Raw genomic sequence first — 23,928 nt, forward strand, 5'->3', positions numbered from 1 at the left:
TCAGGATGCACCATACCTGATGACCCAAAGACTTATCGAAGAAGATTGAAAAACACATGTGCCACTGTTACTGGTCTGAACAACAGAAGCACTCTTAGAGGATGTCTACTTACATACCTTGTTACGAAGAAAGTCAATATATTCAGGTACAGAAACCATCCGACCATTCAAAGTATTGGATCAAATTTTCTCATAGGTGTGACAGAAAATCAACATAAGTAATCAAGAGCAAGTAACCCAGGAACTGCTGATTTTAATGGACAGAAGAGAGAGGGAAATTTTAAAGCTGAATCGAAGAAGATTGAAAAACACATGTGACACTGTTACTGGTCTGAACAACAGAAGCGCTCTTAGAGGATGTCTACTTACGTACCTTGTTATGAAGGAAGTCAATATATTCAGGTACAGAAACCATCCGACCATTCAAAGTATTGGATCAAATTTTCTCAAAGATGTGACAGAAAATCAACATAAGTAATCAAGAGCAAGTAACCCAGGAACTGCTGATTTTAATGGACAGAAGAGAGGGAAATTTTAAAGCTGAATCTGGTGAATCATACGCTTCAGCTGAACCCCAAAGTGCAAGTTAGAGGTTGCCGGAAAAGCTAGATTGTCGCCCGAGTTCGCATAGAATATCTGGTTGGACTCCAAAAAGATGGGTGATCCCAAGGACAAAATCTGAAATCCGGAAAGTGCCGAAAGAGGGAAATATGCCAGAAAGACTATTGTAGTCGCCAAAGTAGTGTTCTGGTGATCTGAAATTGCAAAAAGTTACACTGGCGGTATTGGTATGATTGGCCGAACCCTCAGGGAGAAGAGATCTGCTTTAAAGAGTGGCTGGAAAAGGCATCACGTGTCCGATGTGTCACCTGAGCCTATACTGCTAAGTGGTGCGTGGTGGCTCCGATATGGACTTGGCTCTTTCTATGAGCTTGTAGTTACCCCTTCAGCACTCTCCTGGTGCTGCTTTTGATATGAATACAAGATATAACCTTTATCACAAAAAAAAAAAAAAGAAATAATCTCCCGAAATGATTTCCTAATAATCGTAAGTGACTTGCATAATGCATGCATAATTTTAACACATTCAGGCGCAGGCCATGGCCTCAATTTTGCATCATGAAACACACCCATTCTTTTTGTCATTACAAGAAGATGAGACAGACTCAAACATAAAGAAGTGTCAAAGGCTCTCACAGCAATAACATTTGGGCATAATCTATTTATATGGAGTTAATGTGGAAGTGGAAGTCAATGGGGAAAAAGGACAGCAAAAAAAAATGAGGCTCACAGTTCATATCATTAGTCTAACTAGTTTGGTAACCTAATTAGGAGACATTTCCAAACTAGGAATTATAATGAGTTTGCTTATGTTTAGCACTGACAGATATTATCACAGAGAAGTGATCTCTTATAGTGATAGTTCTCTGTTAGTATTGCTACTTAATGAAAGCTGCTCAAACCAGGAGGGAATAGAAGAGACAAAGAAAGAAAAAAATATATAGAAGCTCACTTTTCTTCAAGCAGCTTAGGATGAACTGTGTCCCCATAGTAGTAGATGGAGGACCATGCCTTGATCCTGAAGTTGTACACCTTGGTCATATTGTTATCAAACCGTTCCATAATAAGATCAGGAACCTTGTCCACCACCCTTACATCATTTTTTAGGGTTTTAACAAAAAATTCTTCATCATAAATATCGCTGAATTTGCTGTACATACAAAATGAAACATTTTAATATCAGTAATGAAAAAGTAACAAGCGTATATTTTCCTCCCACCCCCCCAAAAAGGTTAATAGATTCTAGGAATAATTTCAAAGACTCCCTTCAGGTTTCATTTCGTAACACTGACATCTATTGTGGTTTACGATATTAAGCGTACGTCCCTTACTTTTAAGTTTTTGTAACAATTCTATTAACCTATTTATGATTATTGATTTAAAAAAATGTTATATGACCACTTTACCTTTTTAATATTATATTCTCCTAATTAGTTAGTATTATTAAAATATCTCAGTTATAAATTCATTAAGAAATCCTCATCTACACATACCAACTTATTCACGAGTGGCTTCATTTTCCGGCAATAACCAGAATGATTTTATCATCCCTCAATTTTTGTTCTTTAGAAAGCACATTGTAAGAAGTATCAAAAACAATAGGATCAATAAAAGGCAATGGTTTTTTCTAAATTGAAAGAAAAAACAGAAGATTAAAGATTAGGCTATACAAATCACATACAACTGAACTTCAGGTCATGATACCTACATGGAACAATCAGTTCCACTAATCATCTGAGAAACCTAAATATCGTTAATAGTTTAGCAATTGGCTTTGTATCACCTGGTTGATATGGGCCAAAAGACCTCAGATCCTTATCCGGAATAGTCTTATGTAACGTTCTGGGACAAACACATTTTCCTCAGCCAGTTCTTCTGCGAGGTTGCTTGGAAAGTTATCTTCAGATCATCATTGGCTGCTGCCAGTCAACCACTATTAACGACTTGCCCAGCCGTAATAAACTAAGAGAGTTAATTTTGTATTATAAATGAATTCTTTAACTAAGATGCTTTGATAATATTAATTAATTAGAAGAGTATAATATTAAAAAGGGTAAAGTGGTCATATTGTACTTTATTTTATTTTTTGATGAAGTATTATAAATGGTATCAAGAAGATGCATATAGCAAAATAGTTACAAAAGAGAGATTGTTAGCTCTGTTACAAAGAGACTTATGCTAAGGATACAGAGCCTATAAAGTCCCAGAACTTCAAATGAGAATTTAAAAGGAATAGAGTGACACAGCTACACAAATCTAAAAGATCTCTAGCCTTAAAGAAGTGGTTTGGAGTTAATATACAGAAAACATCTTCTATTCCTTTCATTGCAAACACACCAAAAAATACAAGCAGGTTATTTTATAGATTTGTTGGATGGATTTATCAACTTCCCATGAAATCCAACTAATGCAGGCATCCTTGGTACTGTGAGATATGACCCAACTAAAGAAAATTGTAATGAACATGCTCTAAATATCAGCAGTCACTCAGCAATGTAGGAGGAGATGTCGGTTGGTCTCAAACTTTGTTGACACATTAAGCATCTACTAAGATTGTCTAGAGTCAAATAGGCTTCATGCAATGCTATCCAACTGAATCATAAGACATGAGGGTGCTTTAATTTTCCAGATACGTTTCATTGCCAAGTGTCCACCATTTCATTTTGAGAGCACAAAGTTCTACACCCTGTCCTCACTGTATAATGCCCATCTGATTTTGTCCGCATCTTGCTCATTTATTAATGTGCAACTCTCCAATATAGCAAGCATATTAAATAAGTCTTCCAGTTCCCAGTCTTGGAAGCTAAGTTGCTTGGACTCTTCACTTCTGATGCAGCATCCGTGTCGACACATGGGTGTGGGTGTGGAATCCATACACAATTTGGTCAACCGGTTTTGGGTACTTTGACCAAAATCGATGGAGAAACTCTTGACAGATTCAATGATTTCTGTAATTTTTTAAAAGAAAAAAAAAAAGAAAGAAAAAAGCTAAGGTGAAATTGAAGAAATTGGAATATCTTCTTTATAGAAATTTCAATGGCATTCCTTTCCTTTTATCTCCTTATTGGATTCTCCTCTTGATCAATATTTCTCCTCAGGATTTCCATGTAATATCTCATAATTTAGGCTTTATTAACTCTATTTTTAGGTATTTGAATAATTTTCAGCCGAATCCCCGCACACGCATCCATACCTAGATCCGTATCCCTACAACAACAACAAAAAACCCAGTGTATTCCCACATAGTGAGGTCTGGGGAAGGTAAGATATACGCAGTCCATACCTCTACCTCTAAAGAAGTAGAAAGGCTGTTTCCGATAGACCCCCGGCTCGAGACACGGAATACTACACAAAAACATAGTAAAGCATAGAACAAGATGGCATAACATAAATACGACACCCACAAGTAATAGAAAACAGAGAAAAGTAAACAGATTCGTAATAAAGGATGAAACAAGGTATCATAACAAGAATAATACCCCCACCAAGTAATTCCCTACACTAGCGACCCAAATTGACCCTAGCCTTGTGCCCTAATTCGCGTCCTCCAGATCTTCTTCGGCCTAATCATATCATCAGTGAGTTGCAACTGCTCCATGTCCCGCCTAATCACCTCTCCCCAGTACTTCTTCGGCCTACCCCTACCCCTACCCCACATAAAACCATCCAAAGCTAGCCTCTCACACCTACGAACCGGGGCATCCATGCCCCTCCTCATCACGTGTCCGAACCATCTCAATCGGACTTCCCGCATCTTATTCTCCACTGGAGTCACACCAACCTTCTCCCTGATAGCCTCATTTCGAACTCTATCCCCCCTAGTCAGCCCACACATCCAACGCAACATTCGCATTTCCGCCACCTACATTTTTTGAATGTGGGAGTTCTTAATTGGCCAACACTCCGCTCCATACAACGTGGCCGGACGGACTGCCACCCTGTAGAATTTGCCTTTAAGCTTGGGCGGCACCTTCTTATCACACAACACCCCCGAAGCGAGCTTCCACTTCATCCATCCCGTCCCAATACGGTGCGAGACATCCTCGTCAATCTCACCATTACCCTGAATCACAGACCCGAGATACTTGAAACTATCCCTCTTACATACCACCTGTGATTCCAACTTCACTACCACCTCATTCTCCAGCCTCACGTCATTAAACTTGCATTCCAAGTACTCTGTCTTGCTCCTATTCAACCTGAACCCTTTAGACTCGAGAGTTTGTCTCCACACCTCTAACTTATCATTCACATCCCCCCGCATCTCATCAATCAAAACTACATCATCTGCAAAAAGCATACACCAAGGCACCTCTCCTTGAATACGCCGCGTCAACACATCCATCACCAAAGCAAACAAAAAGGGACTAAGAGTAGATTTTTGATGCAATCCTATCATGACAGTGAAATGCTCTGAGTCTCCTCCCGCTATCCTAACCTGAGTTTTAGCTCCATCATACATGTCCTTAATTGCTCTGATATATGCCACCGGGACTCCACTCACCTCCAAGCATCTCCAAAGCACCTCCCTGGGGACTTTGTCGTATGCCTTCTCCAAGTCGATAAACTTCATGTGCAGGTCCTTCTTCCTTTCCCTATGCTGTTCCACCAGCCTCCGTACCAGGTGAATTGCCTCCGTCGTCGAACGGCCAGGCATAAATCCAAACTGGTTCTCAGAAATAGACACTATCCGTCTCAGCCTCACCTCGACCACTCTCTCCCAAATCTTCATAGAGTGACTCAATAACTTAATACCCCTATAGTTATTGCAACTCTGAATGTCACCCTTGTTTTTATAAAAAGGGATCATAGTACTCCATCTCCAAGCCTCGGGCATTTTCGCCGTCTTGAAAATTTCGCTAAACAATCCAGTCAACCACCTTGAACCAGCCTCGCCAGAAAACTTCCAAAAATCCACCGGTATCTCATCAGGCCCCGTCGCCCTACCCCTTCGCATCCTGCGAACAGCCTCTCTAACCTCCTCTACCTTGAAACATCTACAATAACTAAAATTCCGACACTCCTCTGAGTGCTCCAGCTCCCCTAATGAGATCATGAGGATCCAATCTCTAAATCCGTACCCATATCGGACACACACACCCGAGTACGAGCAACTTAGCTTGGAAGTGTCTTCTAAAGATGGAGCCCAAGTGTTGTTGATTGGAAAATTTAGGTTGCTTGATATTGAGTAGAGAGTTGGACATTCATACTGAAAAGTGGTGTCACCTATCCATCTGTCTTTCCAAAACTCAACATGCAAGCCACAACCAGCTCGGTATTTACAATGCTGGTCAAATTCTTCCCAGAATTTAGCAATGTTCTTCCAAGGGTCAACTCCTAATGGTGTTCTGGAGACCTTTGTGCATCAGTGTGACTGAATTCCATGCTCTGCAAAAACCACCTTTTTCCATAGTGCTTGATCGTCCCTATTGAACCTCCATAAGCAGACATCTAGTTTGGATGGCCAAGTTCTTGATGCCTAAACCACCCAGGTGCTTAGGGAGTGTGACTTTTGGAAACATGACTAGATGAAATTTGCAGGACTTCTAGTTTCCTTCCCATAGAAAGTTCCTTTTCCTGTTCTCAAATGATATATTCAATTAGAGTTGCCATATTCTTAATGTCAGTCAGGCTTAATGCATTTCACTGATTTACACAATCATATGAAATAATCAAGAGTTTTTCACCAGTAACAGCGTTAGCATGCTTCGACACACTTTCTGAGTCGTACAGTGATTATATGTGCATTTATGAAATAACAAAAAATCACTGGCCCCCTGAAAGTATTATTTAGAACAATAGAAGAGAAAATCAACCTTGGATCCCTCCAAATGCTATGAAAGTGGAAATGTGGAATGATCAGGGTCGCATTAAGATAGCCTGCCACGGCAACAGCATTGCATATCTAGAAAACACAAAAGCAACCAGAGGTAGGCATGGCATTCACTGAAATGAAGCTTCAGCATTACAAGAATAATCATATTAGACAGAGTACTTACTGATGTTCTCTGCTGATTCAGACCACCATTTGCCTCAATGTAAATGTATCCATTTGATTCAGGTAAACCTAAAGATATTCTGTACAAGCTTAGTTGACACACTACCAAAGATAAAAAAAATAGATTTACTGTAGCATCTATAAAATTCTGCACACACCTATGATTATCCCAAAAACTAACCTGCATACAAGACACCACTTACTACAGTATATAGATATATACTGCATAACCAAACATTAATGATAACTTTCATTATGAGGTAAGCAAAAGATCTATTAGAAAGAAAAGAAATCAGGGTTGCTCAGTAGCTGTCAGAAGGAATCAAGCAACATATAGAACTAATATGCATCAGCAGGAATCATGACAAGAATTCCACTATTGCATCAAACTAGCAGCAGACTTTAGATGCAAAAAGGTTTTTTGATATAGTTCTCCGTGATGAAATCTGAGACATGTTTTCTGCTCTATCACTTTATAGTATCACTCTCACAGAAGAATCTGAATTCGGCAATTTAATTACAGTAATCAACGGACTCAGTGACAGGAAGAGGACAGATGTTCTCAGCACAATTTGTCCTACTTCTGCTTAAGTAAACATCTTTCTTTCTGATCAAGGTGATCAACTGAAGGTTGACCAAGACATTAAAATACATTAGTAATTGATGCCACAATAATGAACACACTTCTGTTGGATCCTTAGAATCAGAAAACAGATACTCCTAATTAAAGTTCCCCTGAAGATCTAGAAATTATAATACTTCTCATTCAAGAAATAGATTTAGATGGGAGTGGGAGCAATGAATGGGACACCCTATGCTTCCAACTTGAGCTCTGTGCGCGTAATCAAACAGTTATGAACAAAAACTATGATAACTAAATTGCATTCTTTCGCATAATTAGATAGTGGATGCACAGGGTGCTGCACACAGTTTCCCAATGAACTCAAAAGTGCAAAGATCATAAAAGAAATTATATAAGTATGCAGAGCCCCTAAAGTGCAAACAACTATAGTTTACTCTGATATTCCTCCAAGTTTAATACTAAAATCAGTAACGCAGTCAATCAACTACCTCTATTCCCAACTAATAGAGAATATATATATCCCCAAATGCAACTGTAACCCAAAAATTAGAGTTAGTGAACCGAGGTCTAAAATTTTAGATCTTTACATTGTTGACATCAACTAATTTAGATGAACAAAGATCCGATTTCATCATAACTACCCTTTTTTAAAAAGAAATGGTAGAATAACAAGTTACTCACTATTAGGAAGGCATGCAATGGGATAATCACAACATTAAAAATGGTACACCTGATGATTATCAGGAAATAAATTGCAAAGAACTAGGAACTAATTTTATTTTTGGAAGCTTAGTTCCAACGAGCTTGAGGTTCTTGAGGCCTTAGCTTTTTAGTTAAACTGGGTCTGATTCGCTGATAGGAACCATTTTTTAATAGAAAGGTAAGAAGTTTAATAAATAAGTACCAAGAAGGTAATGTAATGGTAAAAGAGAGGATCTTCTCCTTCTACAAATTAAAGGAGTACATACGAGCAGATAAGGAAGCAAATTTGAACCATTTTCTTCTTACACCAAATAAAATGCTCTTAGACTTTTTGATTTTATAGAGGACACGTGAGCAAATAAGGAAGCAAAGTTGAACCATTTTCTTCCTACACCAAATGAAATGCTCTTGAACTTTTTGATTTTATAGAGGACATGTGTCCTTTCTTTCCACAAAAGCATGTACTATTCCTCTTACGGCAAATGCTCCAAAATATGCAAATAGAACTGTTTCCAAAGCTGTCTATTGTTGTCGTTTAGAGCTAACTGTATTCTCCAGGTATGATCCAATGTTCTACAAAGAAATTTGGGAACATAAACCAAGCTACCACATGAGATTGCAACATAAAGAGAAAAGTGATTGATAGATTCCAAAGTCTCCTCACATATATAGTACCTATTCCAAAGAGTAATTCCTATCTTATGCAAATTGTCTCGAGTTAAGCACGCATTACGATTTAGAGCTGCAATCAACTTGAACCATGCTGCTCTGGGAGGTGTTATCGTCCTCCAAATCATTTGCCGAGCCAATTATCAGTGTACATCTTCCCACGCACCATCGCAAACTATTTTAACATGCATTAACAGCGAATTTGCCATCATTCTCCCCTATCCAAATCAAGGAATCTTCTACATTCTCATCAAAATTGGTGTAAAAATTGGATCTTGGGTCTAACTCAACCTTAAAAACTAGCTCATGAGGGGAGGATTGTCCAAGTTCATATAAGGAGACTAATTACCCATTCTTTATCCAGTGTGGGATACTTAACACTGCCCGCACGCCCAGACCTCATTAACTGAAGCATGGACAGTATAATATGGGGGCCCAACATCAGTGAACAAAGATTTGGGATGGGTCTGGCTCAAATACCATGTAAAGAATGGATCTTGGGCCAACTCAACCTCAAAAGCTAGCTCATGAGAGAAGGATTGTTCAAGTCCATATAAGGAGACCAATTACCCATTCCTTTTCCAATGTGAGATACTTAAAAATTGGTATCTGGCAGCTTCAATATATTAAGCTCATTATGGAATCAAACTCCCGATCATCAAGAATTCTTCTCAGATTCAGATTCCAGCGACTAATTGAAAAGCATTCAGCCACTGTACACACGTTATGAAGCACAATTTCGTAGGTGTCTGGGAATACCTCCTTCAACAGCAAGTCACGCAGGGCACATCTTTGTTATTACATCCATTTCAAACCTTTACTATGGCTTTGACATAGTATTCATTCCAAAGGCTCCTTATATACTTCCATACAGAATTGCCATATTGTTTTCTCACAAAATTTGTGCCCCGTTCATTGCATTTTGCCATACTTGGTGATTATAGCCTCCTTCCATAACTCCTTATTGTCATTGAATCTCCAGTTCCACTATAAGAATAAACTTTCATTTTGTAACTTATGTTTTTAAAACCCAAACTTTCAAGTTCTCTTATCACATGTGATTGTGTTCAATTTAACTAAGTTGCTTCTTATTCTATTCAACTTCTTTTCCACGCATAGGAAATAAAGACATCTAGTGATACAAGCCGAATCAGTTCCAATATTTTGACATCTATGCTTCAAGGACAACACCTAAGGATCCAAGACTTGATCATCCTAGGGAAGCAAGTACGTGTTTGGATGATAGTGTGGAACAGTGTGGCACACGGAGGACTTATATCTAATGATACAATCAACGGGCTCATTGAGCAGCATCATGTTTGGATGATAGCTTGGAGCATAGGAGGTGCATTGCTAAAAGTGTCAATTGGGCCGGCTTGTCATATATGGTCACTTTTGGGCCCATTTTGTAATAAATAGCCCATGTCTAAAAATAGTTCACATGTATAACCCTCCAAGTCATTTTCGGCATTTCCACACATCTTCAACGTTTTGAGCTTTCCTATAGCTGTCTGTGACTTGCTGGAGCTGACAGTTCAATTACCGGGCAGTTCGTTTGGTTTTTAGACTCAATTCCCTGTTTTGACGTCTTCACTGATAAAGATTGGCTATCGGGCGAAAACTTAAGTTTACCGACCTCGTATGCCAATTATGACAGCTCCATCATCTCTAAAACGTCGATTTTAGGCTATGGGGACCTTTGGTTCGGGTCCTAAGGATTTTGGACTCATTTTGGGCTATTGGTCGAAATTTGGGTATGGCCCCACTTTTCGTCGAAACAACCCCGAATGGAATTTTTAATTGAGTCATTGAGTTCGGAATGTCGAATTTGATAAGGTAGCATAGTTCGTTTGCGTTCACAGAATTTCAAATGAATCCCCAGGCGTTGGTGGAAATTTGGAAAAATTCCAAGTTTTAACTGGCGCATCCGCTAAAGCGGACCTTTGGTCGATTTAGAGAAGGCCGCTAAAGCGGTCAACCGATCGCTTTAGCTGCCAAGGCCCCCACAACCAGGTCACTTAAGCGGTGGTCTGTCCACTAAAGCGGATGCCGCTTAACCAGCAACCTGCCCGCTTTAGCGAAAGACTAGGCCCAGCCAAATATCGCTTTAGCAGTGACCGTTTAAGTGGTCAAGTAGCCGCTTAAACGGCACCTGGGAGGTTAATAAATCCCCGTCTTGCCACATTTTCTCTCCATTTTTCACAAGTCTCAAGAGCTAGAAATCTTAGAGTGGGGAAAATTGGGAGTGTTCATTGGAAGATTTTTTTGGGTGTTTGTGAACTCGGATTAACCATTTCCTCCTCAAAATGTTAGTATGTTTTCGTCTAATTCTTGGTTTAACTCTTCAATTTAGTCCCAAAATCCCTAGAATCTTGTTGAGTAGATTGTGGTATCGTTTGAGCTCAGAATTTACCCATTTTTTAGGGTAAATATTCCTTGAGTATAGGGGGATATGTTCACGATTTTAAAAGTGTGATTCCGCAAGCGGGCCTCGCATGAGATTTTGACTTGATTTTGGACCCGAAGCATAAAAATGCAATATGGGTACGGTTGTTCTCGTATTGATGAGTAGATTACCATTTTGATAGAGTGGACCTGTGAGAAAGCTTCTCAGAAGAGGAAATCATCGATTAAGTAGATTTCATCGGGCTTTTTTTTGGTGCCTAGGTAGGCTAGGATTACGTTTCTCTTAGATTGGGCTTTATTATAGTATCCATATACTGTTGTGCTAGATTTGGATTGGGAATTAGGACTTAGAGATATATTTAGTGTGAATCGAAATATTAGTCGATATAGAGGTCATAATTAGGCGTAATTGACTTAGCTACTCGTTCTTTGGTAGAATGGTTATTTTAGGACTCAATAAGGCTTATTTAGTATCTTGTAGTGAAATTTGACACTCTAGTCTAAGTTGGGTAGAAACTGCCTTAGAGTGGATTATCGGGGTTAGAAGTGGCCCCCTCCGACCCACCTTAGGCCAAGATTGCTATTAGTTCCTTGTAGACTTAATAGGCCTTGTGTATTATTCTAATTGCATTATTGAGCCCGAAGAGGTTTTAGGCACATGATGGTTTATTTACATCGATGCTTGAGAGATGATAGTTCTGGTTCAAGTCCAGCCACTTATGATATTAAGACCAGTTCGATTTCGGCATTATCGATGATATTATTTCTGGTTCAAGTTCGGCGATTTATGATACTGAGCCCGGTTCGATTTCGGCATTATAAATGATACTAGTTCCCATTCAAGTCCGGCATTGAGAGATTATTTATGACGATTTGGGACCGGTTCGAGTCATGTGTTTACGGTATGGGAAAATCCACAGTTATGATTTCGAGACACGGTTAATTATAATAGTTCCTGTTACTACTCTTCCTTGATTGCATGCTCCGGGCTTATGGGGGCCTGCATTAGGTTATTTACTTTATTGCATCTTTTGGGCTTATGAGGAGCCCATTATTTACTTTATTGCATCTTTTGGGCTTATGAGGGGCCCAATTATGTAGTGATAGTTATGTTTTCTGTAGTATTATTATTCCGGTTATTTACTTTCATTATTTGGAGCGTTATTCCACGTTTGTAGTCTTCTCTTGACTTAGCTTATTTATCTCGCATTTTATCGTATTTTTATTATGATTTAGCACAGTTGGTTGATAATGCCTACTGAGTACCCGTATTTTTGGTACTCATACTATGCTTCTGTACCTTTTTGGTGCAGATCCAAGTAGTAGTTGCTACCGTTGATGTTGTGATTATATTGGTTAGAGTTCGGAGACAGGGTGAGCTCTCGAAGCCAGAGTTGACCTTTTCTCCATCTTTTGTTTTTGGATAGTCTTTCTGTTTCGAGACTGTTGTATATTTGCCTTTGATAGTACTCGTATTTTTTAGATTAGAGGCTCTTGTACCAACTATACTAGGTGATGGGATGATATTACTTTCTCTTATTTCTCTTCATTTATGTAATTGTCTTTGTGTTTATGCCTTGTGATTCAGTTACTTGCATAATTTCGGCATTTATGCCATATTCCACCAATTAGCCCATTACGTGTAGTTCTGGCTACGATTTGTCTTACCTACTGGTAGGGTAAAGTAGGTGCCATCATGACTTGTGAAATCGAACTATTCCTCAGAACGCATCTCAACCATCCAAATTCCAATTTTTTTTCAGGTTCCAACTTCTTAGTTTCAATTCTTGATTCCTAAACTAATTAACAGCTAGTATTTGATCTACTTAGTTTATTGATTAGTCTTTGAGTCCATTCTTTCTCTATCCTATTTCTTTGTGTGCTTTTATCTTTTGTTTCCTAGTTTAACTTCTTTGATTCTAGTTCTTTAGTTTTAATTGAGTCGACTGTATTTACTTCGGTCCATTTCTTAAGTGTACTAAGGACCATGGGTGAAGCAACCTTTGATACCATCTTGGAGGCATTCCTAGGGATGCTACAAGATGTAAAGAAAATGAGTGGAACATCGTCACGCATCTGAAGATTCAATGACACATATGGAAGGTTCGGTGGCAAAAATGGAGAACTGATTCCATAAACAAACTCCCTCAAGCAGACAAAACACTTTTACTATCACTACCCTGAGAATCATTCACCATAAGTGTGCTCCAAGACCTCAAGATGTTCCCTCACCACAAACCGATATGAACCAAGCTCCATAAAACATTGTTCGACCACCCCAAATCCAATTATGCAAAGACACTTTCCATCTTAGGTCCACTAACCACGATACTAGCATTTTACCTAGTATCACTCCTTCTCTTGTGCAGGTTCACAAACAAGTATGTCAAAAAGAGGATGCAAGAAGAGTGCCTTACGAAAATATGCTTGAAGGCCTAAGGGAGTTCTTACCAAAGGATTCCAAACTTGGAAAGTGTGATGGCAAGTCGGTAAAAGATTTGGATTTGAGGTCGAATCTTTTTCAACAATAAGAGGATGATACAACTCGAATTAGTTCCAATCTTTCAAGATCTACGCTTCAAGGACGACACGTAAGGATCCAAGACTTGATCATCTTAGGGAAGCAAGTATGTGTTTGGATGATAACTTGGCACACAAGAGTAGATTTATCTGATGATACAATTCATGGGCCCATTGTGCAACATCATGTTTGGATGATAGCTTGGAGCATAGGAGGTGCATTTCTAAAAGTGTCAATTAGGCCACTTTATCATATATGGTCACTATGGGCCCTTTTTGTAATAAATATAGTCCATGGCTATAAATAGATGGGATTTTCCTTTTCTCGAACTAAGATGATTTTGGATGGGTTTACACTTGAGAGTGTTTATTGAGCTTGTTGGGAGCTTATTGACTTGTTTGGAAACGTTGGCTGTGAGGGAATTCAATTCCTCTCTCGGACTTCATAGGAGCTAGGTGCTTGATTAGGTTTAAACGTTGGAGGTCTTTGGTTTAATATACCTTTGATTGCTTATGTTTCCTGTTCTTGTGTCTATCTATTTATCGTCTTTTCTTTCTTATCTTTTGATTTTCATAGCTTGTTCGTCTTTTCCGTATTTGTTTCGTATCATCTAGGGGGTAGGAATCTAATCAAGTATACTATTTATCAGGGTCAACCTGCCACCAAGAAATATGCACTATTTTTCTCCGGATGCCAGCTTTTTTCTGCACTTCTCAACTACCCCTAGCATATGTTAATATATTTCCATTTTGCACCCAAAGGCATCCCAAGATAAGTAGCAGAGAAGTTGTCCGTGTTGCATCTTAAAATGCCAGCCAGATTACTGATGATATTGTCAGCATTTACAGAAGAAAGGGAGCTTTTGGCCCAATTAACATGTAGCCCAGACATAGCCGTGAAGCTAATAGGAGCTTTCAAATGCAACATTTGTTCTTCATCAGCTTTCATAGAATAAGGGTGTCATCACCAGAGAGAATGTGTGACACCTCAACATTTCTAAGGCATACTTTCCATTGCAAATGAGCCCCTTCTCAAGAGGCACTACTAAACAAATTGATATTTCATTTTATCGTAATTCTTTTCCAATTGCTTTGTCCATATATTTGTCACTCGTGCTTATAATTTATAGTCTTGAACTAGACATGTGTACTTGTATATTTCTCCCTTTGTGCTTTTTATCGTTAAAGCCCGCGCTTTATTTGCACTTTGTGCTTAAAACCCCAATGGACCTTAGAGCTTCTTTGCACTTTTTGCTTTTGATAACACTACCTCTCTCAAGTCATAAATTACAATCTTTCTTTAACCATTTTGATGCCTGATCGAAGGGGAAAAACAGTAGTCTCTGGTTCTAATAAAAGTAGACAAAAGATATAAGATTATGCATTTGCACATTGTAGAACATACAGCAGTAACCTGAATGTTGACTTTGTGGAAAACAAGAAATTCAAAGGGGAAAAAGGAAAGAGTACTTGAGCATAAAAAACATGAGTGAGATAACTTCAGTTCTCAGATTCTCTACCTCTTGAGGACTTGTCAATGCATGGTCTCCATTCACCACCTTTATAGGAGTTCTTCCATATTGTCGATATCTACAGGTATTGAGTACTTCATGCAAGCAGCATTTAGATAATGAAAGAAAAAAGGTACACAAATTTACATCACACAGGAAATACATTTAATGATCAATTTTGTGGCCATCATGACAGCACCAAATATAACGTGGTCAAGCCCTCTTTACAGGAGATTAAAATTAACATATTCCATTATGCATTCATCAAAGGAGGTAAAGGTACAAGGAAACATGAAATAAATGTCATAATTGAATATCAGCAACCTGGCTTCATTAGGACATAAGTTGGCTTCCTATTTCAACTCACATGATCAAGAAACAAACCAACTATCTTTATGCCCTTCTTCATACTTTCCCTACAAAGAACTACCTTCCCAAATTCTCAGTAATTAGCTGTCATGTCTGATAAAGTTTTTCACTCAAAAATCAACTGCTAAAGAAAGGGCGTTAATCTTGTCACTCATATGTATCCCTAACAATAATCAGCCCTTCACGGACGCCCTATGAAATGTTATACACAACCGAGCTCCATGTATAACCAAAGCACTGGAGTTCGAACTAGAGAACACTCATTCAATTTAAACAACTTCTGCTGCCTTGCATTTTAACTTTTGGACTTGAGAAATTAGAGGGAGAAGAGAAGAGAATTTGTCTCTTGATTATTCCCTCAAGTTAGTGGTTTTAAATAGTGTTACAGAGAATGTAAATAAAGAAGAAAACTAATAAGAATTATCACACAATATTCTAAGTGCCTAATTGTGGGATTTGAGGATATTCCCACCTCTACACTATCTAAATATAGAGATATTCACTAATCATATCATATTTAACACTCCCCCTCAAGCTGGAGAAGCTGGAGCGTATAAGTCATATGCTCCTAGCTTGCCACAAATATAGTCAACTCTGGATCTTCGAAGTGAGTTTGTGAAAATATAAGCCAATTGATCTTTTGAGTTGACAAAACTTATGGAGATATATCCGAACTCAATCTCCTCTCAAATGAAGTGACAATTTATCTCAATGTGCTTCGTTCTTTCATGAAATACGGCATTAGAAGTGATGTGTAGTGCAGCTTGGTTATCACAAATCAATTTCATTGGTTCAACTCCTCCCATCTTCAATTCCTGGAGAAGTTGTCTCAACCATATAAGCTCACACGTAGCCAATGTCATAGCTCGATACTCCACCTCTGCACTTGATCAAGCCACAACATCTTGCTTTTTAGTTTTCCAAGATATTAGATTACCTCCTATTAGAACACAATAACCTGAAGTGGACCGCCTATCAGAAGGAGACCCACCCCAATCAACATCAGAATACCCAAACAATGTTCCTTGTCTTAATACAATAAACCTCGTCCTGGAGAGCTTTTGGTATATCGCAGAATGCGAATCACTACATTCCAGTGACTATCACACGGTGATTGCAGAATCTAGCCAAGTATACTACCAGCAAATGAGATGTTTGGTCGTGCGATTGTAAGGTAGTTGAGTTTGCCAACAAGTCTCCAATATTTGCTAGGATCTTTTAAAGGCTCCCCTTGTCTTGGAATAAGCTTAGTATTTGGATCCATGGGAGTGTCCATATGTTTGCAATTCAACATACCAGCATCTTCCAAAATGCCTAAAGCATATTATTTTTGCGTAATAGCAATACCAACACCAAACTATGCCACCTCAATGCCTAGAAAGTATTTTAGCTTGCCCAAATCCTAAGTCTGAAAGTGACTTGAAAGGAGTTATTTGAGTTGAGAAATTCCTTCATGATCATCACCTGTGATAACAATATCATCTGCATACACAATTAAAAAAAAACATTTGCCATGAGATGAATGCCTATAAAAATGGAGTGATCAGCTTTTGTTCGAATCATTCCAAACCCTTGGACAACAGCTCAAAACCAACCAAACCATGCTCTAAGAGATAACTTGAGACCATAAAGAGATCGGTGAATTCTACATACTAGTCCAAACTCCCCTTGAGCAACAAATTTTGGTGGTTGCTCTATATAAGCCTCTTCAGCAAGTTCTTCGTGAAGGAATGCGTTTTTTATGTCTAGCTATAAAAAAAAACAATGTTTCATTGCTGCTATAGATATGAGAAGACAAACCATCTTGAAATCGGTGAGAAAGTATCTCCAAAGTCAATGCCATAAATCTGAGTGTATCCCTTGGCAACTAATCTCGCTTTGAGACGATCAATAGTTCCATCTAAACCTACTTTAACTGTGAATACCCAACGGCAACCAACCACGGTTTTGCCTTTCGATAAAAGGAACAAGCTCTCAAGTACCATTATCATGCAAAACAGTCACCTCTTCAATCATAGCTTGACGCCAACCTGGAGAAACATTAACCAATGTTTCTGCCACAGTCTTACGAACTTTGACAGTGGACAAGATAGTAATAAAGGCATGATATGAAGGTGACAAACGATGATAGCTTAAATAAATATAAATAAGAGCTTACTTGGGTGAACAACAGATGCAGATGAAGGGTAACAATTCCTATCAATCAAGTCAACATCCATGATGTTCCAATTGTGGTAGAAATCACAGTGGTCATTGTTACGGAACAAATAGGGCTTGTTATACTTGTGGTGAGCAGGGACATATCGCTAAATTTTGTCCTACGGGAGATTCAAGTACTGGTCAAGCTACTACTCAGGTGCACAAGCCCGAGCTCAGCCGGCTAGAGCCTCTTCGCAGGGTGCTTATGGACAAAATCGTCAGGGTGCACTGTTGATTAAACAAGGGGTGGACCATCGAGATTCTTCCCTATGGCTAGACAAAATAGCGAGGCATCTAATGCAGTAGTCACAGGTATTATATTGTTAATTCTCTTGAGGGATATTCCCTTATTGATCTTTGTTCTACGTATTTGTTTGTATCTCCATATATTGCTTTATTCTTAGAAAGAAGAGTTGAGACTCTTATTGTGTCATATATGGTTATGACCTTAGTAGGAGACACTTTATCAGTGGATAGAGTTTATGGAGATTGTAAGATATTTGGTTAGTGCAGAGACACCATAGTTGATCTACATTATGTGTATGGACTGATTGGCATCATATTATCCTTTGATTGATTGTTATCCTAAACTTATACGTTTCTATTTTCCTGAAAAACCACCTTTAGTGTGAAAGGGTATGACCCGTGTGACTCAAGGATAATATTTTATGTAAGGGCACGTCCAATGGCTGATCATGGGTGTTTATGTTTTATTGCTACTGTCCATGATGCATGAGCTGAGAATGTTACTATTGGCAGTTTTTCTATTGTTCAAGAATTTGTTGGTGTGATTACCTAAATTGCTCATAGTTCATCTTGTTTTTCATTTGTCCGTGCAAGTTAGATTTCCTCACTTATTGACGTTTCTTATATCATTGTTATGTTCAAGGACGAACATTATTTTAAGTGGGGGAGAATGTAACAACCCAGACTTTTAATGAGGGGTAAATGGGTAATTTAGCATATATTATTAATATTAATTAATAGAATTAAAGTGGGCAAGCCAAAAGACAAAACCCTCTCCCTTATTCTTGGGGATGCACATTTTGTTTAAGGAGTAAAAGATTCGGAAACGTTTTTTTTGGTTTTCAGAAGAAGCAACATCTTCAGAGTAGAAAAGAAGAAAATTAGGGCAATTAATCTCCTTACTCTTGGAAGAGAATGAGACAGCGACGTAGAATAACATTAGCGAGCAACACCTGTGAATCATCATATTTATAAGGTATGAGTTTTGTTCGTAGCTCTTTAATGTGGAAACTCTTGCCTACCATTGTAATAGATATAGTGGTGATTGGAGTAATGATTAGAGAAATATCTATCCATGATGTGATAATGATTGCTGGATAAGTAATTATTAGCCAATGATGATGATGGTGGAATTTTCTTTTAGCAATTGGAGGTTGGCCACTATTGGCTACTATGCGGCTATATAGTTGCTATTGAAGTGCAAATTTCTTTTAAAAAATTTCCATGCACAATTCAACTATATGAGATTAGGAGTTAATTTATTGGATAGATGATTTATTAATGGGTTGTGTTATACAGATAATTTTATCTTTAATTCTTAGTTTAGCTTCAAGTTCGAAAATTAGGGATATGAGAATTGGTCTCGACTAGCATAATTAATATCGTCAATTAATATTTCTGCATAGATTGAGGCTATTGGAAGTTGTTTAGTTGGTGTTCTACGTGTCACAAGGTTGAGAAATTTGTCATTAGCAAGGTAAGTGAGACTTTAAGCTTTGGGTGCTTGCTTTTCAAATTTGTTTTAAAATATATTTTTATTTGCCCGGTCCATATGTTGGGACGAGCGTGTGCTTGGCAGAATCGACGATCTTCAAGGCCAACCGCTTATACTCTATGTTTAAGAATACTAATTCTCTCTTTACAAATTATTTCGAGATGTGATATGATTGTGTACTGTGAGATTGGGGCATTGTGTATGCTTCTTAATTCCATTGGGGCATTATGTATGCTTCGTTATTCTATTGGGGCATTGTGTATGCTTCCCTTGAGCATTGTGTATGTTTCCCTAAGCATTGTGTATGCTCCTAATATATTTGGTGCATTGCGTATATTGCCCGAAACTCCGATTGTTGGCTAATTACTTTAATTACAAATTATGATAAGTGCTTTGTATGAATTATATTGAGGTATATGGTTTTTTATGAAGGATTGTTGGGCTTCGTTGGTCACCTCATTATGATATAATTCCTGTATGTAATAACTTTATGTTCTTGGTGTTGTTGTATTTTCTAATACTCATCCCAGGAGTACTTAAAGTAACGAGCCAATGATCTTACTGAGTTATATTTACATATAGCTCACTCCTTACTTATATGTCTGCACATACTACCTCGCAAGGTGAAACTAGTGAGTGACGGTTCCTTCGTAAGGATTCTATTGCTAAGGTGCGCCTTCGCATTGTTCGTGGAGGCTTTCGTTTCAGCTTTGACTATTTAGTTTATGCTTCTTTTCATTGGGTTTGCATGCTTGAAGTTTGAACCCATGTAACTCTATTTTAGATTCTCCATGTCTAAGTGTGGGATTTGGGACAAAGAATTAGTTTTCGAGTGATTGTTGAATTTATAGTTTGATTATGAATTTTTGTTGAATGATTATTCATTATTTATTGATGCGTTGGAGTTTCACATACCCTATTTTAGTACTTATTAACTGGTAAAATGTAAGGAAGATTGGTTCTCCCAGCAGGTGGTGTTACCGGGTGCCAATCACATCTAGGGTTATTTTCAGACGTGACACATCTGATCTGCATCGATACCTTAAGCTACTTGATGTCACATTCTTTGAATCTCAACCTTACTAAAACATCATTTGATCATCCTGATATCCCTGTGGTCTCAAGTCTTATAGCTTGTTTGGTCAAGCTTCTAAAATCAACTTATTTTGAAAAGTGCTCATTTCAAAAATGTTTTCAAGAAAGGCACTTTTGATGAGAAACAGTTTGTGTTTGGCAAATTAATTTAAAAAGCACTTCTAAGTAGCAAATATTCTTTGGCCAACCTTCTTAAAAGTGTTTTAAGTGTATTTTTTAAAAGTGTTGTTTTTCAAATAAGAGCTTTTAGGAAGAAGCTACTTTTTTAAGCTTATGAAAAACTTCTACTACTCCCTAGAAGCACTTATTTTCTCTCAAAAGCTTGGCCAAACACCTCATCTTTAAAATAAGCACTTCAAAAAAAAATAAGCTTTCCAATTAAGATATTACCTATTCTGACTTTTGAAGGAGCTATGATGACTACTACATCTCCAACCATAGTGCCACCAATCCTGACTTATCATCGCTTTCCGAATCTATAATTAGGACCAGGTGACTCATGCGTCAAACCCTACACCTACTGCGGACTTGCCTGCTCTTAATCAATCGATTACACTTCAATAAGGTATATAATCCACTCATGATGCTAACCGCTATTATACTTCCTTGAGTTATCACCATCTATCATCACCCTATTACTATGCCCTTGTATCATCTTTGTCCTCTATTTACATTCCTACAACTACAGGTGAAGCACGTTCTCATCAAGGATGAAGGCAGGCTATGATTGACAAAAAGTTTGGTTTATATATGAATGGTACTCTGTTAGCTTGTTTATTTTCTTACAGGTAAATCTCCTGTTGGTTGCAGTCAAAGTTGGCCAAGATGGTCAAGTTGATTAGCTTAAGGTGCCTTATTGCCAAAGGGTATACTCAAATATTTGGGTCAGAATATAGTGATACTTTCTCTCTCGTGGCTACAATAACATATGTACGCCTTTTTCTATCTATAGTTGTCGTCCGCCATTAGCCACTTCATCAGTTGAACATTAAGAATGTTTTCTCCAAGGTGATCTTAAGGAAGAAGTCTATATAGAGCAACCACCAAGTTTTGTTGCACAAGGGGAGTCTAGTAGACTTGTATGTCAGTTGTGCAGATCACTCTACAGTCTGAAACGATCTCCTCGAGCTAGGTTTGGGATGTTCAACACATTACTTTAGGAGATTCGACATAACTCGTAGTGGAGCTGATCACTCAATGTTTTATCAGTATTTTGCACCAAATTTGTGTATTTATTTGGTGGTTTGTAATTGATGATATGATTATCACCGGGAATGATCAGGATCAGATCACTAATTTTGAAGCAACATCTCTTTCAGCAATTTCTAGACTAAAAACCTCAATAGACTAAAGTACTTTCTAGGTACTGAGGTTGCTCAATCCAGAGCAGGTATTGTTATTTATTTTGCAACGCAAGTATACATTAGACATTCTTGGAGAGATGGGATGGGATGTAGACCCATTGATACTCCTATAAATCCAAACGCTAAACTCATGCCAAGATAGGGAGAGCCACCAGGTATAGGTGGTTGGTTGAAAGTTGAATTGTCAAGGATTTGACATCTCTTTTCCAGTGAGTGTTGTAAGGCGGTTTATGACTTCCCCTCGTGATAGTCATTGGAATGCAGATGTTAGTGCTTCATGATATATAAGGTCAGCTCCTGGTAAAGGACTATTCTTTGAGAATCGAGACCATAAGCATATTATTGGATATACCGACGTTGATTAGGCAGGATCACCCTCTGATAGACATTTTACATTCGGATATTGTGTTTTGGTATCAGGTAGTTTGGTGTCTTGAAAGAATAAGAAATAGAGTGTGATTGCTCAATTTAGTGTTAAAGTAGAATATCGAGCAATGGCTATAAAAACTTGGGAGCTAGTTTGGATCAAATAACTGCTGAGAGAACTAAATTGTGGAGAAGTCAGTTAGATGGAATTTGTGTGTAATAATCAAGCAGCCCTACATATCGCGCATCAAATCTGTGATTCCATAAGAGACTAAGCACATTGAGATTGACTATCACTTTATCAGAGAAAAGATACTCTTAGGAGATAATGTTATAAAATTTGTAAAGTTGCGTGATCGGCTTGCAAGTATCTTCACCAAGTCCATCATCGGTCGTATTAGTTACATTTGTAATAAGATCGATACATATGGCTTAAATGCACTAACTAGACAAGGAGTATTTGAATATGAATAGTACATAGAATCGTTCTTGGATAAGGATTTGTAATATAGTGTTTATAAATACAATGACATTGACACAATAAAGAACAAGCCAAATTCAGTTAGAGTTACAGATCTAGACAAAACTCTCCAAAACAAGCAATTCTATTAGAACGAAAACAACCAAAGATTTTATTGAGCTGACTCAATAATTCTCCACAAAACCAAAAGTTAGAAGAATTAAAAAAAAAAAATAAGACTCTCTTTAGTCCCTTTTACCTGATATGTCAAGTTTCAACAAAGTCTGAAGGGCCAAAACATCACGCATACAGTCATCCAAGTCATTTTCAATAAAAATCACACATATCATATGTCTAATTCATAACAAATCAGCTTTACCCAAAATAAGAGAGGCAAAGGTTCAATAAAACTAAGAAACCGAAAATGGTAAAAAGCTAACCGCATCAGCAGTGGAACTATCGGACTCCATTTCTGGTCGGAGATTACCATAAAGCTGTGGGCTACGGTAAATGGAGCCAGGTGCATAATGTGGAGCTGGAAGGTTGTAAAAGGAAACAGTATCCATGTATAAAAGAATTCCGGAGATGTAAATGAATGGGGCAAAGAGAAAAATCGTTTGTCTTTGAAGAAGAAAGGAGAGAAAATGCCAAGCAAGATGCTGGGGAAGGGTTTTCGGACCGACAAAACGAGGAGGGGGTTTGGAACGGCGGTGAGGCGACCGAGAGCGGGGAGATGATGGTGCTGATGGGCTGCTCTGTCCACTGCTCGGTAGCCTATTATATGCGTGCATGTCTTGTTTTCTGCTGTCACATCATACATTACATACATACACAACTTACGTCGGATGTATCGGTAGCGTAAGGGGTTAGAGGGGAACGGGGATAAGTAGGTGTTTGATTCTTCGCGCAAGAGAACGACCAACGCACAGGCATAATAAAGCGGAGAAACGGGTGCACGTTACATGAGTGAGGAAAAGGATGAGGGTATTTTGACAATTCAATTAAGGCCAACATTTACATGCCATTCAAAATTGACATTTTTCCTAGCATGGCAAAAAATTGTCTTCTTGGCTAAGCGAATTTCACAAGTTTTACCCGTTCTGAAGCTAGCTAGAGCTAATTAATTCTTTTTCCTACAATTTTGACGCATTACATAAGTGGCGGGATTTATCCGCATTCCTTACAGAAAATTATACTTCTATTTATATAAGCTTAAAATTATTTTTCATGTCATTGAACCCCTTCAACTAGTTCTTTTGTTCACATTTTTCAATTTTGAACTACTTTAATTAAAATGTTGGCTCCGTCATTGATTACATAAAACATGGGAGATTGTGGGAAAAATAAGCTAAAAGAGACATAGAGACATATGAAAGTTAAATTA

The 23,928-nt window shown here is 38.1% G+C and overlaps 1 protein-coding gene across 2 annotated transcripts in view; it reads right to left on the reverse strand.

Moving 5' to 3' along the window:
* LOC107842425 (protein ESMERALDA 1) overlaps positions 1 to 23,641 on the reverse strand; it is a 62,058-nt gene extending 38,417 nt beyond the window's left edge. The window contains exons 1-5 of one of the 2 annotated variants that reach the window (XM_016686263.2): positions 22,985 to 23,641; positions 14,960 to 15,029; positions 6,561 to 6,628; positions 6,378 to 6,466; positions 1,514 to 1,711 (exon numbers count right to left, since the gene is read on the reverse strand). In XM_016686263.2, the coding sequence (XP_016541749.1) occupies positions 1,514 to 1,711; positions 6,378 to 6,466; positions 6,561 to 6,628; positions 14,960 to 15,029; positions 22,985 to 23,335 (776 nt within the window). In that variant the 5' untranslated portion in view covers positions 23,336 to 23,641. The remainder of the gene's footprint in view (positions 1 to 1,513; positions 1,712 to 6,377; positions 6,467 to 6,560; positions 6,629 to 14,959; positions 15,030 to 22,984) is intronic. The other variant, XM_016686264.2, reaches the window with a different exon arrangement.
* Positions 23,642 to 23,928: the final 287 nt, after the last annotated feature.

This window comes from Capsicum annuum, chromosome 9, assembly GCF_002878395.1.
Source record: "Capsicum annuum cultivar UCD-10X-F1 chromosome 9, UCD10Xv1.1, whole genome shotgun sequence".
Taxonomy (NCBI): Eukaryota; Viridiplantae; Streptophyta; class Magnoliopsida; order Solanales; family Solanaceae; genus Capsicum; species Capsicum annuum.